Source organism: Corvus cornix, chromosome 9 (genome assembly GCF_000738735.6).
Source record: "Corvus cornix cornix isolate S_Up_H32 chromosome 9, ASM73873v5, whole genome shotgun sequence".
Taxonomy (NCBI): Eukaryota; Metazoa; Chordata; class Aves; order Passeriformes; family Corvidae; genus Corvus; species Corvus cornix.
The window spans coordinates 8,739,534-8,755,041 of record NC_046339.1 but is presented as its reverse complement, the minus strand read 5'-3'; the positions used below and the strand labels follow the sequence as shown (position 1 = coordinate 8,755,041).

Here is a 15,508-nt window from a genome sequence, read left to right as displayed (position 1 = left end):
AGGAGGTGGCAGGCCAGCAGTGGCAGGGATGCATCCCCCTCCGCGGCCCCACGGGGTGACGGAGGCCTCGTCCCTTATCTCGCATTCCTACGGACAGGGTGCCTAATTATGGGCATCTGGCGGTGGTGGCTGGCGGGTGGCTGGACCCTCCCCACGGCAGGGCCCCGGGGGGCGCGGGCAGCAAGGCGCCATGGCAGCGCGCAGCTCAGCCTCCACGTACCGTGCTGAGCTCCTCAGCGCCTACGGGCAGGGGCACGGCAAACCCCGCTTCGAGGGCGACCGGCGGCATGGACCCTTTGGGGCACGGGCACATGAGGCGTTTGGGTACCCAGGTACAGGGCATGGAGGGTGGGGGGGCTCTGCTACCCTGGGGGAGCCCTGCTACCCTGGGGATGGTCTCCCCAAGGGTTTAGTAGCAGACCTGTGCCTGGCGACAGCCTGGGACCCTCTTCTCAGCACAGGTTGGGGGGGCTCAGGGGGGAACCCTGACTGCCCCCCAGGTGCCCTATGGCTCTTTGGACTGTCTTCCAGCTCTTACTCCCCAAGTGCTTTTGTGTTCCCCCTGTAAGTCCCCAGTAACCCCAGTGTCCCTGCTGTCCCCAGGACCACTGTGCTGCCTCCTCCCCCTTCTCCAGACCCTTTTGATCCTCCTTTTGTCCTCAGAACCCCCCCATAGCTTTCCCTCCCCAACCCAGGCCATCCAGGCTGCCCTTATGTCCTCAGCTCCCCTGTGCCCCACACCCTTTGATGTCACCTGCTAGACCCCCACTTTCTTGTACGCCCCCAGTAACTCCAGTGTCCCCATCTCCCCCAGCCCACTCCCCCAGGCTTTCCTGGTCATCCCCAGTGTCTTCACCCTCCTGTTCAATTCCCCTGCTGTCCTCACGCTGTCCAGTGCCCCTGGAATCTCCCAGTGCCTTCAGGTGCCTCCAGACCACCCAGTACCCCTCCAGGCCTCCAGTACCCCCATACGCCTGGGACCCCCAGTTCCCCCTGCAATCCCCCAGCACCTTCAATATCCCCAAACTCCCACTGCCACCTGCTACCCCCAGCCCTCCCTCCCCCAGTGTCACCAGACTCTCCCACACCCTGCAGTGCCCCAGACCCTGGGCATTGTGGCCCCATGCCCAGCAGCCCTCCAATGCCCACAGAGTCCCCAGGTGCCATGTACCCCTGCAGCCTGGGCACCTGGGTGCGTGCCCAGGGTGACACCTACCAAGTGGTGGCCGACGTCAGCCAGTTTGAGCCCCCTGACATTGTGGTGACCACCTCCAACTGCCATGTCGCCATCCAGGCAGAAAAGGTGAGGCACCTGAGGGGGCAGCATTCCCCCCGGCCATGGGGGCCCTGTCCCATGACACCCCCTGATGTGGGTGGCGGGGACGGGGTGGTAACTGGGAAGAGCTGTTGCTGACACTGGGGTAAATGGGAGCTGTGCCCCAGCGATGGGACAACAGGTAACTCCTGCCCTACTGCACCTCTCCTGTACTGGGGTAACTGGGAACTGTCCTCACTGAGAATGCGACAACTGGGAATTCCTGCTCCATTGCATTCTCTGCTGGAGGTGGCAATTGGGAACGGTCCCTGCTGGCACTGGAGTAGCTGGAATTTACCCCACAAGCCAAGACTTAGGCAGCTGGGGCCTGCTTCCTGCTGGCAATGGGGTAACTAGGAATTGCCCCTGAGTCACTGGGATCTTCCCTGTTGAACTCCCTGCTGGAGCCAGGGTGACTGGGAGTTGCCCCATTAGAAACACTGGGGTAACTGGGAATGTGCTGTGTACCCACCATGCCCCATTGTGTCCTACTGCACCGGTGCTGCCTCCCCGCAGGTGGCTGAGGATGGCACCGTCTGTGACACCTTCACCCACAAGTGCCAGCTGCCTGAGGACACGGACCCGCTGTCGGTGAGCTGCACCCTCACCGAGACTGGCACGTTGGTCATCACTGCCCGGCGCCGCGCCAGTGCCGGCCCTGGGCAGCCCCCACAGCTGCTGTACCGCAGTGAGGCCACGCTGTGAGTGACACTGGGTGACAAAAGGCTCCTTGCCCTGAGTGATGCCAACCCCAGCACTGTGGTGAAGCTCAGATGGTGCCCACAGCCTGTGCCCCTCTCCACCTCCAGCCCCTCAGTGCTCCAGCTCTGTTTATAAAGTCCTTTTATTAAATTAATATAAAAATCTCTGTATTTACATGGGGAGATGTGCACGGCAGAGAGGCAGCAGGGACCCCCTGTTCCCAGCCATGAGGTGCTGAGCACAGGGGGCAGTGCCCACCCATGTCCCCGTGGACACCCCAACCTGATGCCCCTCTCTCCCCCTATGCCACCCTGAGCAGGGACATTGTGGTGCCCATGGAGGGTGAGAGGACAGTGGCCATTCTGGGGGGCACCAGGGGCTGGGGGGGTACAGAGGTAGCGAAGTGGGAAGCCCCAAGAGCTGGCAGGTAGTTGGGGAGCAGGGGCTGGCTGGAGGGCATTCGGTTGGTCCCTGGAACAGGGAGGGGGCAGCGGCACTGGATTGAGGGTGCCCATTCCTGTGCTGAGCCTGGCATCAGTGGGCTCAGGGTGGGCATCCCCCGGCACCTGCCAGAGGGCCCTTGTGGCTTCTGGGGACATGGGGGGGTGGATCTCAAGGGTCTCACTGGCCCTTGGGGGTGTCGTCATCATCGTCGCCCCCAGGACCAGCCTCGCGGGGCATGTGGTGGTGCTGGTGGCGGTCCCAGAGCTGGTGCAGGGCGGTGGTGTCGGCCTCGGTGGTGCTGGCGGTGCTGTCACGGAAGCTGGCGAGCGGCGGGCGCACCTTCACCCCCTTGCCTGTCAGTGAGCCCTCGATGGCCTTGCGCAACTGCGGGGACCCCAAACCCATGGGCAAACAGCTCCAGGTGCCACTCTGTGCCCCTCCAGGCTCCCTGCCCCCTGCTCACCTCCTTGAGGGACACCATGCCCACCAGCCGCCCAATGCTGGTGACGAATGCGTGGTCCAGGCCCAACAGAGAGAAGATGGTGTGGGTCTGCAGGAAGAGGGGGCTGAGTTGGGGGTCTGAGGGTTGCGGGTGGGGGTCTGGGGTGGGGTGTGGGCGCACCTTGTGCAGCGAGGTGTGCTCCACCAGCTGGAAGGGTGCGGGGTCAATCTTGGCACTGCTGAAGTCCACCAACTGGTCCAGCTGCTGTTCTTCCCACTCCAGTATCTGGGGAGGTACCATTGGGCAGGGTGAGGGGTACGGCCTCCCCACAGGTGCCAGCAAGGGCCCCCCCATCCTCCCTACACCCAGTCTTATGGAGAAATCTGCGTTATCCCCCTTCTACCTCCCCATGCCCACCTCATGCTCTGGCACCCCTTTGGGATGTCTGGGATCCCTCTGAGAAGGAGGGTCCTGCCTGTCTCTGCCCAACCCCTCACCTCTGCTGGGGTCATCTTGTCACCCAGAATCATCTCCTCCTGCAAGAGAGGTGTGTTGGAGCAGCCCTGAGGGAGGCAGGTGGTGCATCCGCACACCGGCTGCACGGAGGACACAGGCAGGGTGCAGGCAGGGTACAGGCAGGGAACGGCAAGGGTGTAGGCAGCACGTGCAGGCAGGGTGCAGGCAGGGAACAGGCAGGGAATGGCAAGGGTGTAGGCAGCACGTGCAGGCAGGACAAGGGCGGGGTGCAGGCAGGGTACAGGCAGGACATGGGCAGGTCAAGTAACATGATTGGTTGACAGGACATTGGTCACACCCTGATTGGCCACAGTTGGACAAGCCAAGCTTGTGATTGGTGGAGAGAATGCAAGGTGTGCCATGATTGGCTGAGCAAAGTGGGGCAGATCCCGTGGCTGTGATTGCTGGGAGGCTCCGTGTCCCAGTTCCTGGGAAGGTTTGGGACAGGGGTGGTGCACACCAGGATCGGCTGGATGGAATCGTAATCATCCAAAATGAACTGCACGGACATAGGCCCAACGTGATTGGCCAAGCACAATCTTGCCAGGCCTCTGATTGGTTGAGAGAACTCCTGCTAGGCTCTGATTGGCTGGGAGGAGCTGTGCCCAGGCTGCGATTGGCTGCAGCTTACCACAATGGAAAGGCGGACGCGTTTGGCCTTGGGATAGGCTGCGGCCTGGGCCTGGCCCATGGGAGAGATGGAGGTTAGGGGTTGGGATGGGATGGGATGGGATGGGATGGGATGAGGTGGGATGGGATGGGATGGGATGGGATGGGATGGGATGAGGAGATATGGGCAGGGATGGGATGGGATGGGATGGGATGGGATGGGATGGGATGAGGAGATATGGGCAGGAATGGGGATGGGATGGGATGGGATGGGATGGGATGGGATGGCATGGCATGGCATGGCATGGCATGGCATGGCATGGCATGGCATGGCATGGCATGGCATGGCATGGGTAGGAACGGGATGGGGTGGGATGGGATAGAAAATGATGGAAAGGGAAGGAAAGGGATGTGATAAGAAAGGGCAGAGCTGGGCAGGGCTGGGAGGGACCAGGCAAGGCCAGGCAAGGCCAGGCAGGGACGGGAAGGGATGTGCAGGGCCAGGCTCTCACCTCAGTGGGCTCTGCGGAGGTGTTGGCACAGAAGAGGCTCTTGAGGGCGATGCCAGTGTGGTCAGCGGTGCCAGCTGTGGGTGGAGAGGCGGTGTCAGTGGGGGGGACAGAGGGGGGCCAGGAGGGCCACATGCAGACTCACCTGGGGGGCTGTCAGCCGGGCTGCTCGGCACCCGCTTCAGCGCCGGCTTCAGGGGCTTGCGGAGTGCGGGGCGGGCAGGGGAGCCCGAGGAGGTCTCTGTGTTGATCTGTGGGGGTATAGGGTGGTAGGGTGATGATGGGGGGCACCTTGACCGGGCATCCCCCAGGATAGTTGCATCCCTCACCTGGAAGCGGATGCTGGAATCGGAGAGCCGGTGCCCATCCTCGGACAGCACCTTCTGCCGCAAGGTCAGGAGTCGGCGGTGGGGACTGAGCTGGTTGTTGAGCAGGGCACCCACCTGAGTCCGCTCGATGGAGCCCAGTAGGATCATGGACTCTGCCAGACACAGCAAGGGGCCACGTTGGCTCCTGATATTCCCTCTGCCATCCACCCCCGCATCCTGGCACACTCCACGGCTGCTGTGGATGCCGGCAGAGCCCCTTCTGTGTCTCACCAGCTGACTCCACCAGTGGCAGGTTCTTCATCTTGGTGCTGTGCAGGACCTGCTGCAGGTCCCGGTACTTGCAGCTGAGGGTGACGTAGCAGATATCCCGCACCATGATGTCCTCCACCCGCACGTTGTACTTCCTGCCCAGGAAGGGGAGCAGTGGCCTCAGAGTGATGCCATCCCCTCCCCTTGTGCTTAGTGAGGGGTTTGGGGCTGGGGCAAGGGACACAAACTCACTCGTGGTGGCCCCAGCCCAGCTCAGGGAGATAGGGAAGCTTCTTGATGCGGATGATGCTGTCGTAGAGGGAGGGCTGGAGGCTCTGGGCCACAGCATTGGCCAGGATGACAGCGATCATGACAGGCAAGATGTGCGAGATCTGCCCCGTCAGCTCGAAGACGATGACGGCCGTGGACACCGTGTGGGTGACAGCACCCGACAGTGCGGCCGCCCCTGCGGCCACCCCCAGGAGACACAGGGAGGGGGGCTGTCAGCTATTGCCCACCAGGCTATGTCCCCACCCTGGGTTCCCCCATCTAAGGCATCCACCACACCCGGAGCCCTTGGGACCATCCCCAGTGGTGGCATCACTCCCAGTTCTGGGGATCATCACCTCAGCTGTGGGGCACTATCTCCAAATCATGCCCACCACGGTGTCCTCATTCCAGCTCAGTGCTTACCCACCACGGCGTAGCCCCCCGGCACGATGCGATAGATGTTGTTATCTGTGTGGATGCCGTCAGGGAACCAGGCTGCCATGCTCTCCCCCACCAGGCGCCCAAAGGCTGCCCCTGCCCAAAGAGACGGGCTGGGATCGGGCACAGGGCTCTCCTGGCACCCGGCCCAGCCTCACGCCCTCTCCTCTGCCTGATGCTGCCAGGGAAAGGGACACCTGGAGGCACCCACAGGTGCCCAGTGTGGGCTGCGAGGTGGCTTCCTCCTCCCTCTGTGCCCACACAGGGTACAGGGACTCACCAATGACGAAGACGGGCATGAAGGCTCCACATGGCACTGGGATGGTAGTGGCCAAGGCTGACATCCAGAACTGCAGGGCAGACACCCATTAGTTGCCCTCCCAGACCCAGCCCTGCCTCCTGTCCCTGCTGTGACCCTCATCTAGGTGCTGTAGAGCAGCACGTGGGCACCACACCCTGCCATGGGGCATGGGCTCCTCCCAGGGGCACCCTGCCAGCTCTTCCCTGGTGGTACTTGGTGGCATCTGGCCAGCACCTCCCTGGTGGCACCTAGGAGCAAGCAGCCAGCACCTCCCTGGTGGCACCTTGGTGGCTCCTAGCCAAGATCTCTTTGATGGCATGCCAGCACCACCCAGCAAACACCTTGGTGGACTCTCGAAGCAGCCACCCAACGCCTTCTGGTGCCACCTTTCTGGCAACAATCTGGCATCTCCCTGGTGGCATCCAGGAAATCCTCTCCATAAGCTCCTGGTGGTACCTTGGGGATGACAGGGACAGTAGGCACCCACCTTCATGAGGATGAAGACAACAAGTGTGATGAAGATGTTGGAGCGGGGATGGTGCCAGGCCTCCAGAATGCCCAAGTATTCGAATTCATCACTGAGCCCCTGCTTGGCCCACGTCTGGTTGTCAAAGAGTGTCACCAGGGTGTCCTTCTGGGTGAGCTGGTGATGGGCAGGGATCAGCTGGGGCTTGTGGTGGCCCTGGGGTGGGGACCTGTGTGTCACCCCATGGCAGGTACCTGGCCAGCCATGAACTGTCCAAAGCCGGGCGGGAAGGTCAGCGTGGAGATGATCAGCGTCACCAGGGCAGGGAAGAGCAGGCGCCTGGCAGGGTGGCATAGGGCAGGGGGTGATTTTGGTGTAGCCCCAGCTCCACCATCCTGCTGCTGGGGACTGCTGGGCACCTACTTCTTCATGAGGAAGCGGTTGATGGTCTTCTGGCGGCGCATGAACTGCACGATCTTGCGGTTGAGGTAGACGAAGAGTGCACCCCCGAAGCCGCTGGCGATCCTGGGCAGAGCCAAGGGGAGAGGTGTCCTGCTGCCACCACCAGCACCACCAGCGCTGCCGCTGCCACCCCTGGGGCCATAGGATGGGTGCTGGGATGGCCGCACTCACCCGATGACGGCAAAGGCAGGCAGCTCCTGCAGGTCGAAGGGGAAGTCGAGGCGGAAGCGGGTTTTGAACAGTGCCGTGATTGTCTCTGGGGGATGGTGGGGGTCAGTAGGGCTGGGCAGGCGACCCCTGTGCCCTCACCCTGCCTGAGGTACCTTCATCCTTGTTCCAGACGGCAAGGACACGGAAGATGAAGGCGCTGAAGGTGGCAGCGAAGAAGCCGCGCCAGTAGTTGCGGACGGCAAAGAAAGTGGAGGTGACCTCGATGCTGAAGAGGACTCCTGGCATTGGGGGGAAGTGCACAAGGGAGGTGGAGAAACCTAGGCAGGGCCCCGGTGCCTGGCATTCTTCCCACCCTGAGTCCACACTCGTGCACAGCCCATGGGGGGCCCCATGGACACACTACGGGGCAGTTTGAGGGCTTCCCTGGCAAAGCACGTGGCTGGTCCCAGCTGGGCACAGTGGACATGGCACAGTGGGCCAAGCACGAGTCTGCATGAGCGAGAGGGTAGCACAGGCATGTGGGCAGCGACATGAAGGGTGGCACTGGGATGGAGTGAGGCGCACACGGATGGACAGACAGACAAATGGGGCAGCAGGCAAAGGGAAAGGAAAGAGTCAGACACATCACCAACCTACGGGCAGGGCTCAGCGGGACTGGAGTGGGGAGCTCCCTGGAGCGCAGGGTGGCAGGGGAGAGGACAAGAGCAGACGTTACGCATCTGGGACGATGGTGCCCGCTCCTCCCTTGCTCCTCCCTGCTGAGCAGCACTGCCCTCTCCCAGGCCAGCTGTCCTGGGGGTCCTGCTTGCCTCGCCAGGTGGACCCTGCTGCCTGGGCGGGAGGTGCAGGGGGTGTGGGGGGGCCCCGGGTGACCCTACCTCCGATGGGGGCGGCGAAGCAGCAGCCAACACCGACGGCGCAGGCAGCTGCCAGCATTTCAATGTTTCTTGCCTCATTCTGTGAGGAAGACAGGAGTGAGTGGGCACTGTCTCCCCAATCCCAGGCACTGCCAAACCTGCTGGTGGGCACAGGTTGATCCTCCTGGGGCCAGCCTGCCTTGCTCACCTCATAGAAGCCCCCAAAGAGGGAGAGGAAGCGGCTGAGCAGGGCTGCACACATGCTGGCAATGTGGACAAAGGGACCCTGAGAGGACAACAGGGGGACTGAGGATATTGCCCTCAGCCTCACTCCCTGGCCCCTGCTCACCCTGCCCCAGGCACTGCCCTCACCTCCTTGCCCAGGGGCATGCCGCTGCCCAGGGCACATGTCAGTCCGATCACCTTGGCCACAAAGGTCTTGAGGGTGAGGTACTCCTTCAGCACGACGCCCCGCAGGATGGTCTTCATCTCGGGGATCCCTGAGCCTGGTGACATGGGGACAGCCTTGACCAACAGTCATGAAGGGGGGACACTGCCCCATGGTTCTGGGGGGTAATCCTTGATGCTCTGCCACACCCCACTGCCACAGGGAGATCCCAGAGACGCCACTTCCCACAGTAATCAGGAACAGCCCCATGATTATGTAGGCACAGCTCAACCCATAGCCCCACAGGGACTCCAATCTCATAGCCCCCAGGAGACCCTCTGAAGATCAGCTCTTAGCCCTAGGAAGACCCCCAAGCCTGCTAGCCTCATAGCCCAGGAGGACATCCACCCCTTAACTCACAGGACACTCTCTGAAGACCTCTCTCATAGGCCTTAGAAGACCCCCAACCCCACAGCTCAGGATGACATCCAAATCCTAGTCCCCAGGAGATCCTCTGAAGACCAGCCCATGTCCCTAGAAAGACCCCCAGGACCTCCAGGAAGACACCCAGGCAGCTCCCAAGGCACAGCCCCAGGGAGTGGACACCCTGTTTAGGGTGCAGGCAGCTCCCTGATGCCCTACCCACGGCCTGGGGGGCAAGGATCTGGGTGAAGCCAGCTGAGAAGGTGATGAGCACAGTGGGGTAGGTGACCCAAGCCATGTACTGCAGCAGCACGTTGGTGTCCAGGCCGCCATACATCCACTTCTGAGCTGTGGGAAGAGCCGGTCAGATGGGCGGTGGGTGGCAAGGCACATGGCATGGCCCTATGGCATGGCCACTCCCAGCCCTGCCACAGTCCCAGGAACCCACTGGTACCTGCTTACCTTGAAGACACGTGGCGATGGCGAAATCCATGGCCCAGCTGACCAGTGCCATGACCAGCCCCAGCAGTATGAGGAAGACCCAGTCCTCACCCACCTTGGAGATGAGGAACCGCTGGCACTGCAAGGCGCAGACTGTGGACACAAGGGCGGGTTCAGGGCTGGGTGCCCCAGGGATGGGCACACTGAGGTGGCAGAGCCAGGCTGACAGCAACATAAATGCTCACAACCAGCAGCACTGACCCAGCACCGCTGGTACCGTCTGGTGCAGGAGCACCTCTGTGTCCAGCTGTCACAGCCAGCTGACTGTGCACAGTCACACACGGCACCGCCGGGCATGCACCTCCCACCAGCACAGCCTCCCTGGCATGGCCCCAGCTAGAGGGGCTGGGGGCCCCCAGGCCCTGCAGTGTGCCTGGCTATTTCGGGCCATTGTGTCCCTGCTGCCCGGCGGGCAGGTGGCATTGTCCTCGGCGCCGGTGTCCCATGACAGCCAGAGAAACTCTACCCACACCGCCGTGGTGGGGTGGGCAGCCGTGTCCAGACTGTGCCGCCGTGGGGCTGTGCCCACCCGTGTCCATATCCCGGTGACCCTTACCACGACAGGGGGCACAGCGGCCCTGGGTGTACTCCAGCAGCTCGGAGGGGCGGCGGGGTCGGGGGGTGTCCCCCTCCTGCAGCCGCAGCCGGGCCGCCTCATCCTTGGCAAAGGTGCCCAAGTCCTGCGTGTAACGCCCATACATCTGGGGAAAAAGGAGTAGGCAGGGGTGTCAGGGCAGCTGGTACCCCAGCTCCTGCACCCGAGTGGGGAAACTGAGTCAGGGGAGCAGTGGGCATGCTGGCATGGCCTGCCACGTGAGGGAACAGGCATGGCATCCCAAAGCAAAGGGGTGGAGGTGCCTGTGGGAGTGCCCGGCTGCCCTCGGGGCGTGGGAAGGAGCCAGGCAGATAAGGTGAGTGTGGATCGATAGTGATTGTTTTGCTCACGTGCCCAAAGCAGGCAGCTGAAACGTCAGTACCAGTCTCCGGCCCTGCCCAGGTGCCCCAGGCACCGGACTGTGCTGGTGGAGGGTGGGGAAGGGCCTCCAGTGATGGGACCGTGGCCAGCTTGGCCAGGAGACTCTCTGAGGGCTAGTATTGGGGTTGTGCCGGCACTCTGCAGGCACCACACCCCGACATTGCTAAGAGCAATGAGGGCTGGGATACCCCCCCAAAAGCCGCCTTGGCAGGCCACAGGTGACACGAGCTGGCTGGTCTCAGCTGGCAGCAGAGAGGCAGGAGGACAGAGAGGGACAGGATGTACCCCCAGTTCCAGGAGGAGGGGGCACAACATCAGGCCCAGGGCGGTCCCTGGGCTGTGACGAGGGGGTTAGGGATCAAAGGGGTGCGAGTGGCTCTGTGCCCACATAGGAATCACCCCCTTTCCTCGGGTGCCTCCTGCCTGGCTGCGGCACGTGGCCTGGCCCTGGCAGGGGGTGGCCCTGGCAGTGCCCCTTGTGCTGGCCAGGAGCTCTTTGTGCCTGTCTTCCCCACTGAGCCGGGGGCATTTGTCCCGCGCTGGCGGGCACTGCCAAGGACTCGGTTGCTTGGTTTCCGTCTCACTCCCCCCGCACGACCTGAATGCCAAGCGCCAGAGGTTGGCCCGGCACAAAGGGAGGCTTCAGGGCCGTGGGGGCCCTGCCAGGCTCCCACGTCGGGACAACGTGAGCCCCATGCTGATGCCGTGCCCACCCGCCGTGCCGTGCCAGCGCAGCGCGTGGCTGCCCAGCCGGGGCGCAGCCGCCCTCCTCCCCGGCACGGCCCGTGCCGGCGCCCGGCCGAGGGGCAACGCCACGGGTGGGCACCGCGCTGGGCACGTGGGCAGCCCAGCCCTGGCTGCTGGCAGCAGTGCCCACCCTGGATGCTCGGGTCCTGTTCGCAGCCCCCTGGCCTGCTGGCACATGACAACTCCCCGTGGGGACGGCATGAAGGTGCACTTCTCACGGGGCAGCGCTCCTGCCCAGGTCCCTTTGGTAGAGAGCAGAAAGCAGCCAGAGCGGCGCCGGGTGGATTCTCTGCTGTCTAATACCCAGGTTGTGCCCAGCAGCGGGAGGGAGGGTGGGGATGGAAGCAGAGAGAGGAGGGTGAACTAATTTCCACTGCTGACCCTATCCTGGCACGGATTTTCCCCCAAACTCCTGCTCAGCATGGGCTCAGTGGCTCCTTGCCCTGTGGAAAAGAGCTGGGGGGAAGGGCATGGCCACCTTGAGGGGCCAAATCCAGCATTGGCTGACAGAGGAGGACCCCGGCCCCGCACGGGGTCTTGCTTTCAAAGGCTCCCTTTGAAAAAAGCTTGTTTGCTCTGGAAGATGAAATGGGCCGTCACCCCAGGAGTGCTGTCACCCTGCCAAGCACTTGCCTGCCTGGCCCCACTGCTGACCCATGGCCAGCCCAAACCAAGATAAGAGCAGCCCCAGGCTGAGTGCTCCCCAAACCACCTCTGTGTCTACCTCTTGGGGCTGTGCCAGGGGCTGCCACACTGCCCCGCCAGGTGTTGGGGCACACGGTGGGATGCCCAGTGCCAGAGGTTCCAGCCTGGTTGGGGGTGGTGGGATTTGCCCACCCTCTGCTTCACTTTGCAGCTGACCCCACTTGCAACAACAGGGGTATGAGCAAAGGGGCTGTGCCACCCCACTGCCACCTGCCACCCCATGCCCACCCCATGCCACAGCCCCACAGGAAGGACGTGGGACCTCCATGGGTGCCCAGTGCTGAGCAGCCACAGCTACTGTGCCCACAGCCCTGGCATGGCTGTGAGGGCCAGTGGTGGGCTCTCTCCTTCCTCCTCCTCCTCCTCCTCCGCTTCGGTTATTTTTCCACAAAGGCCTTTTGAAACACAAACAGCCCCGGGACTCCGGCCTCTGCCGTGAAGCAGCTGAACAATCACAGTGCCGGGCGGGCAGGGAGCGGGCACAGGGGGGCTGGCGGGGGGCACTCGGGGACACGGGCACGGGCCAAGGCTGCTGTGTTGGTCCTGGGCTCCTGCACTGCAGGCACCAGCTGTGCCACAGCCCCTTGGGCACTGCCAGCCCATGGTGCCTGCTGTGCCCGGGCGATGCTGCGCCTGGGGCGGGCACTGGCATCTGGTGCTGCCGTGTCCCCGTGCCAGCCTGTCCCATAGCACTGAGCTTGCTTGGCAGTGGTGCCCACCTCCTCATGGCTGATGCCAGCCAACCTTTCTCCCCAAATTTCCCCTAGGGGAGATATTTAAAGGCAAGGGAGTGGGGGGTCCTCTGGGCTGGCAGTGGGCAGGCAGAGGCCAGGGGGTGTGTGTCACGCTACCCGTCTTAGCCGGGCTCTAATCACCCTGAGAGGCTCTGCAATGAACAAGGGCAGTTTGTCAAGCTTAATCCCCCCCACGGGGCCTTTTGCTCCCTGCCATGACAGCCTGGCATGTGGGGGACACTGGGGCTGATGTGCACCCTGGCACCCTCAGCATGCCAAGGGTTCCCAGAGACACCTGCCCAGCATGGGGACCCCAGGGTGGGATGCCTGGGGAGACCTTTAGGTCTGGGGCCCTAAGACCCATGGCATCCCAGGGCTGGTGAAATCTGGGGAGGGGAAGGGCATGTGGTAGGGACAGAGACCTTTGGGCATGGCTGGGCACAACCCTGCAGCCTGGCTGTGATGGCTTGGCTGTGGGCACAGGCAGGAGCTGTCTCCAGGCTGCCCAGCTCAGACCAGCCCATGCCAGGCTCCAGCTGCATCCTGACCCTCCTGGCAGGTGCTGGCAGGAGCAGGTGGTGGCTCAGATGCACTGGGGAGGGCTAGGCACTCCTCCTGCCCAGCACGTGCCCAGGCAACTCCCACAACTCAGGTGTGAGGCTATGGGACGGGAGCCCGCACCCAGCCTCACCCACGAGCCCCAGGTGCTTTCATGAGCCTCACTGAGCCCAGAGGCCATGGGGATGGGCACCATGGAGCACTCAGGCCATGGGTGCTACCCTGCCCAAAGAAAAGGAGGGCAAAGTCTGCTGATGCCGAGCACGGCTGTCCTGATGCCAGCCCAGCGTGCCTCTCCCCTCACGCACTGCCCGCAGGCTCCTCCGCCCCGTGGTGCCCGGCTGGGGTGGCCTCTCTGCTCAGCCACCGTGACCAGGCTGCCCAGGGGGGCCGTCCGGAGCCGGCGGCGGGGAGAGGCACCGCCACAGCTCGCCCCTGTTCCTGCCCCCGACTGCTCCCTGACTCAGCCTTGCCGGGAAGAACCGTGGGGTCAATAAGGTCGTGGAGATGACGGCACAGCCGCGGTTCCCATGGCCAGCTGGTGTCCTGCAGCCACCTGACAGCGGCGGGGCAGGGGCGGCTTGGGGTGAGCACTGAGGGGCACGGCCAGGAGAAGGGTTTGGGTGCTGGGGAAGGCAATGCAGAGGGTATACAGAGCAGCAGTGCCCCGACGCTGCCCCGTGCGCCCATGCTGGGTGGGTAAGGCTCAGCAGGGCCCGCCCCGCACACAGCAACCTGCTCAGACTCTCTCGGGCAGCCGTGGGCACGACAACTCTGTGGCCACACAGTCCCTGCTTCCCTGCACACCTCCCTGGCCCTGTCTGTCCGCATGCCTTTGCCAGGGCAAAGTACCGTCCGCCTTGGGCACCGTCCCAAGTAGAGGCCAGGGAAAAGCACCTTTGCCCGTGATGTCTGGGGGCCGTGGGCAGTGGAGAGCAGTGGAGTCACTGGGGACACAGCGGGGAAGGAGGACACCCCAGGACAACGGGACACACTGGTGCCAGTGGGGAGGCCTCGGAGGAAAAGGAGTTGTAAACATGGGGCTAAGGTTGCGGGTGGGGGAGATACGTTATCTCGGGGGCAGAGGGCCGGGGACATGCCGTGCGGGGGAGAGGAGCGTGCCCGGCTGGCGCCTCTGGGACCCCCACAGGGTGGGCATCCCTTCCCAGTGAGGAGGGTTTTTGGCAGGGGGTGGTGAGGTGTGTGCAAAAGTCCTGCCCTGGGAGTGGGGGCTCAGCTGGGCTCCTCCACAGCCGGGGGGACTGGGAGTGACACCCCAAACAGGATACAGCACCCCAAACAGGGCACCGCGGAGTTCTGCCGCCCTGAGCAGGGCAGCACCTCCAGACCCCCAAAACCCCCGGGTGCTCCATCGCGCCCTGTCCCATCCTGGGCTACCCCGGTGTCCGCCCGGTGCCCCCGGTACTCACCAAGGTCTGCTCATACTGCAGCGCCCGCTGCGCCTCGCTCTCGGAGGCCATGGTGCCGCCGCTGCTGCCGCCGCTCCGCTCCGCGCCGTCCCGGTGCCGGTGCCGCTGCCGGTGCCGCTGCCGGTGCCCGCGGCGGCCGCAGCTCCTCCCGGACCGCGCGGGGCGGGCCCGGGGCACTGCCCGGGGAGGGATCGGCCGCGCTCCGCCTCCGCCGGCAGCGCCCGGCACCGGCGGCTCCCGGTACCGGCACCGGCAGCGCCGGGCACCCAGCGCCCGGCTGGGTCGAGGGAGTCCGGCCGGGAACTCTGTCCCATGGCTGTGCCCCGTCCACAGTGGCCTTTGCCCAGGATGGCACCCGTGGGCAACCAGTGGGTGCAGGTGAGGGTAAAAGCCGGCATAACTTTCCCCTGGGACACGTTGCTCCCTCTTCCCACAGGTACAAGGGGCTGGCGTGGGGCTGGGCGCTGCTTCCCCGTGGGTTCTCCCCGGTGAGATGTGGGAGGACTGGGCTGAGGCTCTGCAGACGATCATCCCCAGGCTAATGGCCATGCCTGGCTGGGGGACAGATCGGTGGGGGCAGAGTGCCTGAGGTCTGTGTTGTCATGAAGGGCACGAGGGCACCTGTCAATGCCCGGGGGGGCAGGGCACCTTGGCACTCTGGGGACTCACCACCCCAAAGCTGACAGGGAGCTCATCCTTACCGTGATGCTGCTCAGTGTCCCAGGACTGTCAGCCCCCAGGGAGAGAGATGGGCTCCACTCTTCGTTGCTGAACTCGCTGGGCAGTAGAGGCTCAGTCCTCTCCAGAGAGGCACACGGGTAGAGCTTGGCAATCCTTGGGCAAGGTGCTCCGGCATGGCAGGCTGGCTGCCGGGACCTCTGTCTCACCGCCGCCACGGGCTCAGGGGCAACCGGGGCAGCTGGCAGGGCCACTCTCACCCTCCTCCCCGGGGCACAGGATGGCACC

At 63.9% G+C, this 15,508-nt stretch overlaps 2 protein-coding genes across 5 annotated transcripts; one reads left to right on the top strand and one right to left on the bottom strand.

The window, feature by feature from the left end:
• The first annotated feature begins 55 nt into the window (after positions 1-55).
• LOC104687984 (heat shock protein beta-7-like) lies at positions 56-2,181 on the top strand. Its single transcript, XM_039557146.1, has 3 exons — positions 56-332; positions 1,152-1,303; positions 1,832-2,181. Exons 1-3 carry the CDS (start codon positions 191-193, stop codon positions 2,018-2,020), a joined length of 483 nt encoding a protein of 160 aa, XP_039413080.1. The 5' UTR covers positions 56-190; the 3' UTR covers positions 2,021-2,181.
• Positions 2,144-14,657, bottom strand: CLCN2 (chloride voltage-gated channel 2). 4 transcript variants are annotated; one of them, XM_039557138.1, is made up of 24 exons: positions 14,543-14,652; positions 9,949-10,093; positions 9,354-9,485; positions 9,111-9,239; positions 8,453-8,586; positions 8,289-8,366; positions 8,102-8,180; positions 7,376-7,501; positions 7,224-7,308; positions 7,014-7,115; positions 6,845-6,929; positions 6,612-6,767; positions 6,104-6,173; positions 5,809-5,919; positions 5,368-5,581; positions 5,137-5,270; positions 4,867-5,018; positions 4,683-4,788; positions 4,541-4,614; positions 4,051-4,101; positions 3,401-3,439; positions 3,084-3,188; positions 2,925-3,011; positions 2,144-2,845 (listed from the first exon to the last, which is right to left on the bottom strand). In XM_039557138.1, exons 1-24 carry the CDS (start codon positions 14,591-14,593, stop codon positions 2,639-2,641), a joined length of 2,652 nt encoding a protein of 883 aa, XP_039413072.1. In that variant the 5' UTR covers positions 14,594-14,652; the 3' UTR covers positions 2,144-2,638. The 4 variants fall into 4 exon arrangements, with proteins under 4 accessions (XP_039413072.1, XP_039413073.1, XP_039413075.1 ...); XM_039557139.1 differs by lacking the exon at positions 4,051-4,101 and having other exon boundaries at positions 14,543-14,657; XM_039557141.1 differs by lacking the exon at positions 6,845-6,929 and having other exon boundaries at positions 6,612-6,806; positions 7,224-7,249; positions 14,543-14,657.
• Between the last annotated feature and the right edge of the window lie 851 nt (positions 14,658-15,508).